Source organism: Nycticebus coucang, chromosome 1 (assembly GCF_027406575.1).
Source record: "Nycticebus coucang isolate mNycCou1 chromosome 1, mNycCou1.pri, whole genome shotgun sequence".
NCBI lineage: Eukaryota > Metazoa > Chordata > Mammalia > Primates > Lorisidae > Nycticebus > Nycticebus coucang.
The window spans coordinates 147,157,877-147,173,480 of NC_069780.1; the positions used below are offsets into that span (position 1 = coordinate 147,157,877).

General features: G+C 36.8%; 1 protein-coding gene and 1 non-coding gene across 5 annotated transcripts in view; both read left to right on the forward strand.

The window, feature by feature from the left end:
- ELOVL7 (ELOVL fatty acid elongase 7) overlaps window positions 1–12,239 on the forward strand; it is a 106,310-nt gene extending 94,071 nt beyond the window's left edge. For all 4 annotated transcript variants that reach the window (XM_053590198.1, XM_053590208.1, XM_053590227.1 and 1 more), the window contains 2 exons: window positions 6,375–6,511; window positions 9,260–12,239. In XM_053590198.1, the coding sequence (XP_053446173.1) occupies window positions 6,375–6,511; window positions 9,260–9,469 (347 nt within the window). In that variant the 3' untranslated portion in view covers window positions 9,470–12,239. The remainder of the gene's footprint in view (window positions 1–6,374; window positions 6,512–9,259) is intronic.
- A 3,260-nt stretch (window positions 12,240–15,499) lies between these two features.
- LOC128592700 (U6 spliceosomal RNA) lies at window positions 15,500–15,604 on the forward strand. Its single transcript, XR_008381979.1, has one exon. It is a non-coding gene; the product is annotated as a U6 spliceosomal RNA (small nuclear RNA).

The window sequence follows — 15,604 nt, forward strand, 5'->3', positions numbered from 1 at the left end:
ATGGAAAATATTTCCTAAGCCAAAATAGGCATTTTTCTGTTAAGGAATTTTTTTAAGTGTATGTGGCTACTTTTACTTATATTTGTTAATGTAAAAATTTAACTTATATTGGGCCAAGATAATCTCAGCTATGTCCATTTCTCAAATCAAGGGTAGCTCTATTATTTAACCTCCATTATTTTACTTATTTCTTTCAATGTTTTTGTTTGCTCTCATAAGCCTATAGTTCCTCTCAGTTCTTTCTACAGATATACTTTGGCACCTTATCTGTGCTGATGAGAAATTAGAAAAAATCTAAACATTCACTAATAGAGTGATTATGATTTCTTATATGTATATAATTGTGAAACAAAAATGATATTGAGAGGCATTTAGCTCACCTTCTCTGTTAAGCAGTGTGACTCCTATATTATCAGAAATAGATGACTATTTTTAAAGTATGTTAGAAAAGGTGTTTTTACACCCTTAGAATTTATTTATACTGTTTTTTTTCATGAGACCACAATAAAATGTCACAACACTGAAGAATAAATATAAATAGAGAAAAAGACTGCAGGGCAGTATTCTGAAATATATACTTGATCTTAGCCAAAAGGCCAAAAGATAGTATATTCCAAAATAGAAACATAGGTGATTTGGAGATATGGAAACAAAAAGTAATTTCTGGTCAAGCATAGTGGCTCATGCCTGTAATCCTAGCACTCTGATTGGCGGAGGCAGGATTTGTTGAGCTCAGGAGTTTGAGACCAGCCTGAACAAGAGTGAGATTTCATCTCTACTGAAAACAGAAAAACTAGCTAGGTGTGTTAGGGGGTACCTGTAGTCCTAGCTACCTGGGAAGGTGAGGCAGGAAGATCCCATGAGCCCAGGAATTTGAGGCTGCAGTGAGCTATGATGTACTCTAGTTGGGGAAAAGAGAATAAGACTATGTCTCAAAAAAAAAAGGGGCGGGGGGAGGCATTTCTCTCTCCTTTATTTTTATTTTCCCTCCCAGTCTTTGCATTTTCTAATTTTTTTATATTTAAGAGTTCAATAATGAGAAAAAGGAATTATATTTAAAGAACAGAATTGAGCAATTTTCTGACTTCTGTATTTGAGTCCATTGATAGTATAGCTTCCATTTCAAAAACAAGCAATGCTTTTATTTTTTTTATTTTTATTTATTTATTTTTTTGAGACAGAGTCTCACTATGTCACCCTGAGTAGAGTGCCGTAGTGTCACAGCTCACAGCAACCTCAAACTCTTGGGCTTAAGCCATTCTCTTGCCTCAGCCTCCCAAGTGGCAGGGACTACAGGTGCCTGCCACAACGCCTGGCTATTTTTTTGTTGCAATTGTCATTGTTGGTTAGCTGGCCTGGGCCGGACTCGAACCCACCAGCCTCGGTTCATGTGGCTGGCACCGTAACTGCTGTGCTATGGGCACCAAGCCAGCAAGCAATGCTTTTCAATAATGAAAAGTTTAACTATGATATACCTCAATTTTTGAACGTTACCGTGGTTATGGACGTCAATCACATTATAATGGGTTCCTTGTCCACAACTTAGTCCTTTTTCTTCTCTATAAAACATAAATGGTGGAAAACAATGTTTTCTTTTCCCTCATATGTGTCCTGAGCTGGGATCCCTGTTCAGTCTTATGGGTGGAATTCTAGTAAATACTTGTTCAGCGTACCTGATAACCTATTCAGCCATTAGCTCAAAAGCGAGAGCTGTTTCCAGAACTGTGGTTTGGCACCAGCTTCCATTCCTAGAACGAGACTGTCCAGTTTAAACTATTTGTAAAAACTTGAGCACAGCTAGTCTTTATCTAGTATTTAATTTCCTGTTTGCCTGTTACACTCCTTGCTGGGATAGTGGCAATCCAGCTTTTCTTTTGAATGTGATAAAAATATTTCTGTGGCAGGTTTTTATATTAATTATGTGTATACCCCCTCCAAGAGCTATGAATTATGACAATCACCCAGGTGATTCCTTTATTTTTTTCCAAAGCAAAAGAATAAAATGTGATAGCACTAATTATAATTGATCCTGAGATGTTTGTTTTTAGCCGCATAAGGAAGAAAGCAAACTTAGAATACTTTGTTAGAAAAGCCTTCCTAAGAAGGTGCAGAAAGCATTATTAATTAAAATGTGATTATTCTGTAAATAAACTTATTAAAATGGCTTACGAAATAATCATTACTGAAGTAAGTATGTTAATTTGTTTTATTCTGATCAGTAACCCCTTCTTCACACTTATCTGTGCGAGTGCTTAAATCCCTGTCCATAGGATTTTCATTTTCAGACATTTAAATGGTGAAAGTGCCCAAAGGGAAAATAGACATTCCTCTACCAAATAGTGAGAGAGGTGTCTTAGTTGGAATGGCTCTCATACAGTCCTTATCAAGAGTAAAATAGATTTCCTGTGTGTATATTACCATGAGACACAAGTGGACTTGAGAGTTATTTGGCTTATCCCCACAGTAAGTAGCTTGACTCCTAAATAATCAGAAATAAGACAAACTATTCCAATGTTAAGTTACACTAGAAAAGGTGTTTTTACACCACTGTAATTTATTTATTTAAATTTCTTTTGGGAAAAGAGACCAATCCAAATGTAAATAATAAAAGTTGGAAAGTTGTTAATAAGCTTCCTTAATTCAGTTCCTCCTGACTTGATATTTTTGATAATTGAGAGGTTAGCTAAAATTTGATTTACTCTAGTCAGAAGGAGAAAGTTTATGAAACACAGTAGAGCATGAATGAGGCTTGGAGGAATTATTTGACGACTTAAAAGTAGTTATTTAAAACAGGTTATTTTAGGGCGGCGCCTGTGGTTCAGTGAGCAGGGCGCCGGCCCCATATACCTAGGGTGGTGGGTTCAAACCCAGCCCCGGCCAAACTGCAACAACAACAACAAAAAAAATAGCTGGGCGTTGTGGTGGGCGCCTGTAGTCCTAGCTACTCGGGAGGCTGAGGCAGGAGAATCGCCTAAGCCCAGGAGTTGGAGGTTGCTGTGAGCTGTGTGATGCCACGGCACTCTACCGAGGGCAATAAAGTGAAACTCTGTCTCTACAAAAAAAACAACAAAAAAAACCCAGGTTATTTTAAAGGAGTTCTTTATCAGTGGTAGCATCTAGAAACATCTAAAATAGCTGCAATTATGAAAAATTATTAAAAAGTAGTTTCTACTGTATTAACAGTTTTATTACACTTTTCCTTCGAAGATTATATTAAAAATGATAAATTTGTATTTTCCTTTAAACTTTTTATAGTTAATATTGTTTATGAATTTGGTCCTTCCTCTACCACAATTAGCTCTGATTTATGAGTTTTGCTTTATTTCTGGAATTAAAAAAAGTCAGAATTAAATAAATACAATATTAGAGAAAAATTTAAATTCCAGGTCAATATTGCTAGCTGAGTCAGGTATGTACATAAAGAATACAGATTTCACTGAAGAAGGCAGACGAATGGCAAAAAAACACCTGAAAAATTGCTTATCATGGTTCGGCGCCTGTAGCTCAAGCAGCTAAGGTGCCAACCACATACACCTGAGCTGGTGGGTTCGAATCTAGCCTGGGCCTGCCAAACAACAATAATGGCTGCAACCAAAAAACAGCTGGGCATTGTGGCAGGCGCCTGTAGTCCCAGCTACTTGGGAGGCAAAGGCAGGAGATTCACTTGAGCCCAGGAGTTGGAGGTTGCTATGAGCTGTAATGCCACAGCACTCTACCCAGGGTGACAACTTGAGGTTCTGTCTCAAAAAAAAAAAAAATGCTCATCATTCCTAGTCATCAGAGAAATGCAAATCAGAACCACTCTGAGATATCACCTAATGCCAGTGAGAATAGCCCCCCATCACAGAGTTCCTAAGCTGTAGATGCTGGCATGAATGTGGAGAGAAGGGAACACTCTTATACTGGTGGTGGGATTGCAAACTAATACAGTCCCTATGGAAAGATGTATGGAGAATCCTTAAAGAGCTAAAAGTAAATCTTCCATTTGATCCCACAATCCCATTACTAGGTATGTATCCAGAAGGAAAAAAAATCATTTTACCATAAAGACATTTGCACTAGAATGTTCATCATAGCTCAATTCACAATCTTTAAGATGTGGAATCAACCTATGAATGGATGAATAAACTGTGGTACATGTATACCATGGGACACTATTTAGCCATAAAAAATGGAGACTTTAGGGGCGGTGCCTGTGGCTCAGTGAGTAGGGTGCTGGCCCCATATACTGAGGGTGGTGGGTTCAAACCAGACTCCAGCCAAAACTGCAACAACAACAACAAAAATGGAGACTTTACATTTTTTAAATTAACCTGGATGGAGTTGAAAAGCATTCTTAGTAAAATATCACAAAAATGGAAAAGCACATATACAATGTATGCAATACTAATATAAGACCAATAGATAAACAACTCTATGCCCATATTTGAGAAAAACACAATTAAGTTCAGGTGGGGGGACAACTATACAATGTAAGGGTATACAGCACACCTCCTGGGTGAAGAACTTGGCTACAATTTAAACGTTACCTAACAAATGCACATAATTTGACCTAAATATTTGTATCCTCAGATTAACCTGAAATTAAAAAAAAAATCTCAGAAAAAAAAATCTCAGATTAAAAAAAATGGGATAAAAAAATACGGAATATGGATTTTGGTTGAGCATGGTGACTTAACCCTGTAACCTTCACACTTTGGGAGGCCAAAGCAGGAGGATCACTTGAGGCCAGGAGTTTGAGACCAGCCTGAGCTGTGAGACCCTGTCTCTACGAAAAATAGAAAAATAACTTAGGTGTAACGGCACACGCGTCCAGTCCCAGCTACTTGGGAAGCTGAGGCAAGAGGATCACTTGTGCTCAGGAGTTTTAGGTTGCAGGTTGCTGTGAGCTATCATGATACTATCGCATTCTACTTCAGGCAATAAAGCGCGATCCTATCTTAAAAAACAAAAAGACTACAGATTCTTCTAGATTATTCTTCATAGGAAAAACACCATAGTAAAGAGTTTTTGTTTTTTCCCCCTGCCATCAACTGTTACTCCATTCACTGTACTCATGGCATAGCTAATGACAATTGAAATGCTCTTTTATTTTCTTATACTTCTGAGTGTTCTTTGCTTCTGTTGTAAATTGAAGGTGATCAGGAGGAGATACAAAATTAGAAGAGAAAAACCAAGATAGGAAGGCATAATCAAATGAAGGCAGTTAGGAAGGACGATTTAACAGTTAGCAGATATTTATTTTGGAAAAACAATGATTGATTAAAGCAAATTTGGCATAGCTTACTAATAAAAGCCAGTAGTTTTACTGACAAAATTATTTAATTAAAATTATTGACGGTGGGAAAAGTGAATTTGATTTCATGCAATGACATGTACAAAAATAGTCTTAACATCTTTATTTAAAGTAGCCCAAATTAGAAGTAACCCAAATGTCTTTCAGTTGGAGAATGGAAAGTGATGCATGGCCACAGTGTAGTAATACTACACAGTGGTAAAAAGGCCAGTCTTCTAATATGCACACCAAGATGCATGAATGGAAACATTACACTGATGGAAGGGACGCAGGCGTGAAAGAGTCTATCCTATGTAATTCCATTTAGGTGAAATTTAATAACAGGCAAAACTAATAGCTGATGGTAGAAGTTAGAATAAAGTTTACCTTGGGAGGGGTATATTCTTCAAAGGGGTACATGGGAATCTCACGTAGTGTTGGAAATGTTCTTTGTTTTGATTTTGGTGTGTATACATCTGTGAATAACATCACATTGTACACTTAAGATTAATGTTCTTGCTATACTTTATGTATGCTAATCCTCACTAAAATTTGAATTTTACTACGATTATTTAGCAATGTAACATATTTAAAATGTAACTCAACTAAGTTTGTTAAGTAAACTCAAATTGTAAACCATCTTAAGATATAACAAATAGGGGTGGCGCCTGTGGCTCAACGGAGTACGGTGCCAGCCCCATATGCTGGAGGTGGCAAGTTCAAACCCAGTCCCAGCCAAAAACTGCAGGAAAAAAAAAATCTGAGGCCAGAGGATCGCTTGAGCCCGAATTGGAGGTTGCTGTGAGCTATGATGCCATAGCACTCTACCCAGGGTAACAGCTTGATACTCTGTCTCAAAAATAAATAAATAAATAAAAATATATAACAAATAATGACATGCTAATTTACTTTATAAGATTTGTATTTTATATTTTAATATATTATTCAGCTCACTCTAATCCAATGACTGTTTAACAGCATTGATATTTTTTCTCCACTAAAATTTAAGAAATAATTTATACTAAAATCTCAGTAGAGACAAAAATGTGTTTAATTTTAGGGAACAATGCCCCCTTGTTATAACCATTTTATTTTCCAGGTGGTTTGGGAACATTCCATGCCTTTCTGAACACAGCTGTCCATGTAGTCATGTATACCTACTATGGGCTTTGTGCATTGGGACCTGCCTACCAGAAGTATTTATGGTGGAAAAAATACTTGACATCATTACAGCTTGTGAGTAATTAATTTTCTTTTTAAATAGATATAAAACTAATCACTTGTTTTCACTGTGAATTAAGATATTCACTACATAAAGACAAAGTTTACAAAACAATAGGAGTATTGTTTCTGGCCCCTATATGGCATGCAATCATTGTTCTTTTTATGTTAAGTAATTTTATTAGGAACTTTGTTGAAAAAGCATATTTGGTAAACAAGAATCTCAGACAAATAAACTAGCTTGTGTATTTTTATACAATCTTTGTAGTATTTTCTGCATTTATACAATAAATATGATCAAAATAATCCCCCCATTATGTGACCTTCAAGAAATATAATACTAACTTAGAAATTAGAAATTCTGTGTTCTAGATCTAAGTGACCTAGAGGGAATGTAACTTTGAGGGAATGATGAGCCTTCTGTGTCTCTACCTGTGTAGTCCTAACATTTATTAATCTGTCTTTCCTGAAATCAATACAAATTATTGTAAGAATTAGACATGTAGAGTAGTAGACCAGCATACATTTATTATGTAAATTTGAATACTGCCTATAAGTAAACCGTTTTTGAAATAGCAAAGGCCTCAGTTTATATCTAGTAACACCTTCCTAGTATTCTAAAAATATATGGCATTAATTTTTTTTGAATAATTACTGTGGGTCTGACATAGTGATTTGCTGTACATTTTTTTGACTTCTATTAAAAGCAGAATCCTGGCGGCACCTGTGGTCAAGTGGGTAGGGCACCGGCCCCATATGCCGGAGGTGGCGGGTTCAAACCCAGCCCCGGCCAGAAAAAAAAAAAAAGCAGAATCCTATCATCCTTGTATTTCTACATTTTTCAGTCTGTAGTAACTCAGTGTCATATTCTGCTAGTAACATCAAGGAGAAAGTATGAATTTGGGTTTAGTTTGATAAAACTTAGTTTTTATTAAATTCCTATAACTTGCTAAATGCAATTCGCCTAAATCAAGATCAGAGTTTGTCCTTGCAGAGTTGTTCAGTTTATCTGAAATTGACAACAATCTAAATGCCTAACCATAAGGAAATGGTGAAATATATTATTTTACTTCATACTTTGTAATACTGTGAAGTCATGAAAATCTTTCTTTTCATTATTTTTTTATTTTTTGAGACAGAGTCTCACTATGTCGCCATGGGTACATGGGTGGAGTGTCATGGTGTCACAGCTCCCAGCAACCTCAAACTCTTGGGTTTAAGCGACTCTCTTCCTCAGCCTCCCAAGTAGCTGAGACTACAGGCACCTGCCACAACACCTGGCTATTTTTTTGTTGTTGTTTCAGTTATCACTGTTGTTTTAGCAGGCCCGGGCCAGGTTCGAACCCGCTAGCCTCATCGTATGTGGCCGGCACCCGACTCACTGAGCTATGGGCGCCGCTGCACCACTGCTTTCTTTTAAAGTATTTCTTTCTCTTTGTAAAATGGTATAGACTCATTGTAGAGAAATTAGAACACTTAAAAAAGAAATATAATTCTGCCGTGCAGGGATAGGCAGTACTGATATTTTTATTTTGTTCTCACCCATCTTTTCTCTCATATGCATATATAGGACATGATTTGTATCATCATGCATTTTATAAAATACAATTGCAGTTTGTATTAGGTATTTTTTCACTTTACACGCTCTTAATGTTGTAAAAACTTTTTACTAATGTAAAAAAATATGTAGAGAAAAGGATAGACATTTATTCCTTATTATCTCAAAGCTGCTGATTATACACAAACCCACACATGCCTTGAACATTGAGGATGTTGCTTAGCCTTTCTAAGGTTTTGTTTCCTCTTCTGAAAAATGAGGAATACTGGTGGCTACCATGCAGGAATTTCATGAAGGTTCATTAAGATAAAGCAAGCAAAGGGGATGATGAGAAGGATAAAATGATACAATGAAGCTGTGAAAATCCTAGTCAGGTTATAACTGGACAGATTGTGGATAATTATTTCTTTACAGAGTTTTACTTTTTTAAAACTTCCATAGAACACGTATTGCCTTTTAAGCAGGAAAAAATGGTAACCTAAAAATCTGGACATTAGCCTAGAAAGTGTCCCTCTTAGGACCGGGTAGTATGTGCTGGTTCCCAGAGCCCTGGAGCATTGTGAGGAGGGACCCCGGTGCTCTTCCACTTCCTGCAGATTCTCTGCCTCAGTTGTTAGCATTTTTATCTATGACAGTCAGTAGAGGACCAGTGGCAGGTATGAGGAGTCAGGGATGCTTTGGCTCCTACGAAATTAGAGTGGCTCTAATTAGAGTATTTTCATTTTCTAAAAATTGACCTAACAACGGGACAACTTTGTTGACCTAACAACAGGACAAAGTATTTGAAATTGAAACTATCCTGGAAAATGAGACCGTGGGGTATTCATTTCATCATTGTCCAGGACTCAAGTTAGAGACTTCCAAAGAAAACTTGTTCTAAAAAAATAAATAAAAACAAAAACAAGCACACACAAGAATTTATTTTGTTGGTTCTCTGAGTAACAAGGGTTACTGCACGCACAGTTCCCAAGGACATTGGAATAGCGCCCCCTGGAGTTTTGCAGTTGTGCAGGCCTGAACAGTGGTTCTAGATTCCCTCTGGATTTTAGCACAGAACCACCCACTTCTAGGGAGGCTAGATTTAAACGTGAATTTCCCTGCCCAGCAGGACACTCCGTACACTTGGGGAGTGTGTAAACATAAGTAGGCAAAGAATTGTAACTGTTCATATCTGAACAATTTTTTTTCACTTTTTCATCTTTTAGGTCCAGTTTGTTATTGTCACCATCCACATAGGCCAATTCTTTTTCATGGAGGATTGCAAGTACCAGTTCCCAGTCTTTCTGTACATCATTATGAGTTATGGGTGCATCTTTCTGCTGCTCTTTCTTCATTTTTGGTACCGTGCTTACACCAAAGGTCAGAGACTGCCCAAAACTGTGAAAAACAGAAACAGCAAAAACAAAGATCACTGAAATAAAAGCACAATATGAATCTATGATCGAGACTGATATGTCGTCTTCCATGACAATCAAGAGATACTTACCTATGCAGTGCTTTTTGTATATTTTTCAAAACTAAGAGCTTGTATTTTTATGATAAGTTATTGAGCTTTCTGATATTTGAGAGTCTAAAGCTCCCAGATAAGTCTTCTGATGATTAGAGCCTGAAGTTTTTTAGCTGCTTTCAAACCTAATCTGAAAGTTTTGTTTAATACATTTTGTTACAGTGAAAGGAAGATGTGAAGCAGTCCAGTACTCTTCAAGGAAGTCTGGTATAGAGGAAAAATATTATTTTGAGCATGGACAGAGATCCATCTGTGGGCTCTGGCTTTGCCATTTGTGACTATATTCAGAAGATGCTCTATTTACTCTAGAGTTAAATTCCCATTCTAAAGAACTAACATAGGTGAACATTAGGTGAATTTTTGATAATTGTCATTTCAAATCACTAATGATAATTTTTGTTGAATCTTTTGAGTAGCCACCACCCATTTTGCTGTTAAGACTTACCTTTTGTGGTACATAAAACACTTTAGTTGTATACACTGTTTCAAAGTAACGATACTTTCAGTGAAACCTTAATGTTAATATCATTTTGAAAATAAGGCGATTTGTTTTGATAGGTTCACCAAACATTTTGCTTTTGCTATTACAATTTTATCATGAACTTCGATCTCTGGAAAGAGGTGAATTTGTTAATGAAAAAAGTACTGTGTTGTTTGGTTATCTACAAATCTGTTATTTGTTTTATTATAATATTTTCTCACGTTGCCATGGCTTACAGTGTTATCTTGTTTAGATATATATTGGCTAACTTTCTAAATGTTCATATCATTAGAACACTGCAGGTACCCTAAATCATAAATAATTGTAGATAACCTATTATACACAATTTTCAGATGTCAGAGTGCCTTGTGAAGCCAGTGGAAGGTAATGGTGGTACAGAAAATATCCGGGCAAGATTCCATTATGTAAGTAAGGGCTGTTCCACTTTGAGAGAGAAACAGACTACATAACAGTTACAGATTATATAGTTAGTATTATAGATACATTGCATGAAAAAGTATTTTCTGGAATGTCAATTAATTAACAACCTAGATTTCATTTTTTCAGACCTATAAACCATACATAATGAAGGACTGAACTGAAATTTTTGTTTCTTTAAAATTCCTAGTTACTAAAATTCTCTTGTTCTTAATATTTTCTTGTCAGAAAACTACTCTATTGACAAAACTACTGGTCAATAGAGTTTGTCCAGGAAATAATAATATTTGGACATTTGTGAATTTTTTTCTTGTTTTATTTATACGCAAATTTAAAAGACTGCTTATGTTTGTAAGACTTTAAACAATTAGTACTTAAGGTCCCAGTTATTGTGTAACACACAGGGATACTTATTGTATAGCAAAACCTAAACTTTACTCAATATCATGGCCTTTTATCCTCACAGTTACCAGATTTATGTACATGTATTTGCCTTTAAGTGACCTTTTGTGATTTCACTTGCTTACAGTATGAGAAGACGAGGGTTGATAAGTGAGAGAAATTTCATGGTTTTTAGTGAAGAATAAAGAACAGGAGAGCAGAGCTAAAAGAAACAACTGCTTTAATTTATTTCACTGTAAACATCTCAGAATTCCTTAAATGTTTTTCAGTTTTGCATCTTCATATCCAACCTGTGCTAAAATGAGAGCCTATGGTAGGTGCTATTGTACATTACGTAATTGTCTTTTTTTTTTTTTTGAGACAGACTCACTTTGTTGCCCTCAGTAGAGTGCTGTCTAGCTCACAGCAACCTCAAACTCTTGGGCTCAAGTGGTCTCGTTGCTTCAGCCTCCCAAGTAGCTGGAACTGCAAGGGCCCACAACAACGCCCGGCTTTTTTTAGCGATGGGGTCTCACTCTGGCTCAGGCTGGTCTCGAACTCCTGAGCTCAAGAGATCCACCCGCCTCAGCCTCCCAGAGTGCTAGAATTATCAGTGTGAGCCACTGCGCCCAGCAGCATAACATAATTAAAAAAAAATTACAAATGGGGTAAAGACCAAAAGGAGGGAGGTAATAATGAAAGATAAAACCAGAGAGTCTGATTTATTTCTTACATGCTTTCTGACCTGCATCATACAACCTCCTTAACTTTTCTGTAGTCTTTACAATGTTTGACTTGCCTATGAACTAATACTTGATAAAACCACATTCTCAATTATATGAACAGAATGTTACAACAACAACCAAAAAATCACAGCTAGCAGGAGTATACTCCATATAAACATCAAAATGAATGTCACTGGATATAAACATCAGTAGATCAAAATGAATGTCTGGATATAGAATTTGTATGGGCAATATTTTATTAAAAGGATTCCGTGTTTTCTCAGTTTCTGCTGGGGTTTCATCTCACTTTTCAGGACTTTATTGCCTAAAAATTTGCTTACCTAACAAAAATCCCAGTTATAAAATCTAGTTTATTACACAAAGCTATATGAATCCTTGAGGATCTGTATCTATAATGTAAATAAATACAAATATAGGTTTTTAAATATCTATGGGACATTGCCATTTTACAGTCTTAATTCTTATTAAATAGAACTTTTGAGTATACTACATTCTTAGATAAATTACAAAATTATGAGCTATATTCTCTCCATTATCCCTCATTTCTGTTAACTTTTTAAAGACTGGAAAACTCTGTGACTGTTGTCAAAGTGTGGCTTTGTTTTTCTCTGTGTATTACAATAAATTTGTGGTATTGCATGTATGTGTGTGTATTTCATTTCAGAATCTAGCTGCATGTGTTGGTATGCGTAAGTGGCTTTTAATTTGAACACTCACCAAATCAAAGTATTTTACATATGTGTTGTGCACGTGCTGTGATCAGAGCCCTGCTGCCTAGCATGTAGCTGGGAGCTCCTGGAGCTTACAGATTCATACATGAAATTAAGCTAGAGAGCAGCAGATGATAGATGCTGGGTGATGACTGTCCTGCCATTTGCAAACAGGGAAGGCTCTATGAAGGAATTTGAATTTGCATTGTGTATTTAAGATGTACATAATTTCATGAAAATAAATATCAAATAACAAAAATAGTTTCGCCATTCCTACTGAAATAATCACTGTAGCCAATAATAATCATCACTGGTTGCTTAAGCAATTAGGTGAAAGATTGATGAAAAAGTTTATAATAAATGACTTACACTGATACAACCTGAATCCTCTAATCAATCTTTAATGTCACTCAAAGTAAGATAACCAGATATTGTTTCTCTTAATGTGCTCTAATACTATGAAGTACTCTTGCCAAAAAAATTTCTTTAGGCTTGAATCAATCAATCCTCTATATCTGAATTACCAGTAATAGGAAACACAGTGGCTAGAGGAAAGAGTTAGAACACACAGGTGGCACCCGTAGCTCAGTGAGTAGGGCACCAGCCACATACACCAGAGTTGGCGGGTTTGAACCTGGCCCAGGCCAGCTAAAACAAAAATGACAACTGCAACAAAAAAAATAGCCGGGCATGTGGCGGGCACCTGTAGTCCCAGCTAGTTGGGAGGCTAAGGCAAGAGAATTGCTTAAGCCCAAGAGTTTGAGGTTGCTGTGAGCTGTGACACCACGACACTCTACCCAGGGCAACAGATTGAGACTTTGTCATAAATAAATAAAGACACTAAGATGATACAATCAGCCAAATCCTGAATGTAGGAAAGTCTATAGGACCTATTTTCTTTAATAAATAAATAGCATTTAAAGGAAGAAACAGAGAAGGGAACTTTTGTAGATGAAAAAGACTTAATATATACTAACCAAATGTCATTTGGATCCTGATTCGAATAGATCAAATCATAAAAGACATTTTTGTAACAACTAGATTAAACATGAGCTAAATATTAAAAGATAGTAAGAAATTATGAATATTGAGTGTGGTTATTGTAGATATATTTTTAAAGTCCTTGTCCTGGGGAGAGATACTCTGAAGTATTATATGTAAAATAACAGGTTGTCTGCTTTCACTGTAATACACTCAAGTAACACGAAAGGGAGGTGTTGATGACTGTTAAAGTTGAGCAACCAGTTCGGTTCATAAGAAAGTGTTATCCTCTTCTCTCTATTTTTTGTGTAGCTTGGAATTTTCCAGATTTTAAAAAGCATTTTATATATTATAATGTTCCATAAGATGTTATTTTAAATTCCAAGTTAGGAATCAAAATGATGGAAGTGATGGAAATGATTTTTCACCAGCAGTCAGTCAGTACTTAAGAGCACTCATGGCATCTAAGTGTTGTGAGAAATGGAAATGGCCCTTGCCCTTAAGGAGTATGCAGCATATTTAGAAAAAGACAGGCCTATGGTAGATGGATGAATACACTCCCACACAAGAGAAAAACTCAATTCAATTCAAGTTAAGGGGAGAGGGTTGAAGGAGGAGCAGAGGGGAGGAAAGAGGATCAGTGTGCTCCCACCTAATGGGCACAAGGTAGGGGGACACAGCTAAACAGAGACCTTGCCTAACAAATGCGAATATTGTAATCTAATTGTACCCTCATATTCATCTGAAATAATTTTTTTTAAAAGACAGGCCTAAAATTTAATAAAAACTAAGGCAGCATACATGTTGACAAATGACAAGTTTATCACATTTGCATTATCCATTTTCTTAGTGTTAACTAGTTCGTGTTACTGAAACAGTAAAGAACATTCACTGAGAATCACTGAAGATTTTTAATCAGAACAAGATTATTGATCTCATTATGAGAAGCTCCGGAGAAGAGTCCTTTACACAGAGCCCGAGGCTCCCTGTGGCCACCGTTTCACAATATCCCCTGTTGGAAGCAATTGGGGTAACAGACTGTGGTTGCTGTCTGTTGTTGTAAAGCATCATCCCAAATGGCTCAGTGCTCCGGGGAGGGTCGAAGCACAGAGAAAGCCTGCATATTCTGTGTGCCACAAAGAATATGTCTTCATATGCCTCCAAGAGTAATAAAAGAGGTTGAGTCTAGGTCTGCTTCCTCCTAAAAGAGTGTCCCAGCTACTTCTACCTATCTCAATGGTCAACACTGTCTCTTGATCACCGCTGCAAGGAAAGCTGGGAGATACAATTTTCTAGATGGCACACGATTATCTCCAATAAATCAGATTCTATTACTGAGAAAGTAAAAAGTGAAATTTGAGTAGGCAACTGATGTAACTGCATTCATCCGTGTTTGCAGAGCTTTTTAAGGACTCCACTCTTTTCCATGTCTTCCGTGGGGCATTCCCAATATATCATTGTTTTTGATTTGGGGAAGGAAATGTTTTCTTTGGCTGTCCAGCCACCATTCTTATATTAAACAGATCAACCAATTGAAGTTACAGTCCCTGCAGAAGTGCCCTTGACACCTGTCTGCTATGGGAGGAGTGTGAGACTCCTTTGCCCTAAGGACATCTGAGATCATCAAAGAGGTAGACAGAATCCCATTCCTGTGTCCCCAACACACAACACCCACCCTTTTATATGTTTATTAGCTACTTCTGTGTATCCCTTGCAATCTTCCTGTGCCTGTCCTTTGCCTGCTTCTCTATTGAAGTGTATTTTTTTTAACAAAGGCTCTTTTATATTTACATAGCAGCCTTTTGCTTTTTTTAAATTTTAAAATGTAGCACTTGAGTGGCACCTGTGGCTCAGTGAGTAGGGCGCCAGCCCCATATACCAAGGGTGGCGGGTTCAAGCCCCGCCACAGCCAAACTACAACAAAAAAAAAGCTGGGCGTTGTGGTGGACGCCTGGAGTCCCAGCTACTCGGGAGGCTGAGGCAAGAGAATCGCCTAAGCCCAAGAGTTGGAGGTTGCTGTGAGCTGTGATGCCACAGCACTCTACCCAGGGCGATGAAGTGAGACTCTGTTCCTACAAAAAATAAAATAAAATGGAGCACTTAAAAATGTTTAAGAACATTTTTGGTTTTATGTTCATTTTTATGTTTTCTGTATCTCTAATTTCCACATAAACATTTGTACTTTAAAAATAACCACACCCGAGCTCTCTTCTGCAGCACATACGCTAACATTGGAAAGATACAGAGAAGATTAGCGCTGCTCCTATGCAAGGAGGACACAAACTGGTGAAGCGTTCCATGTTAAA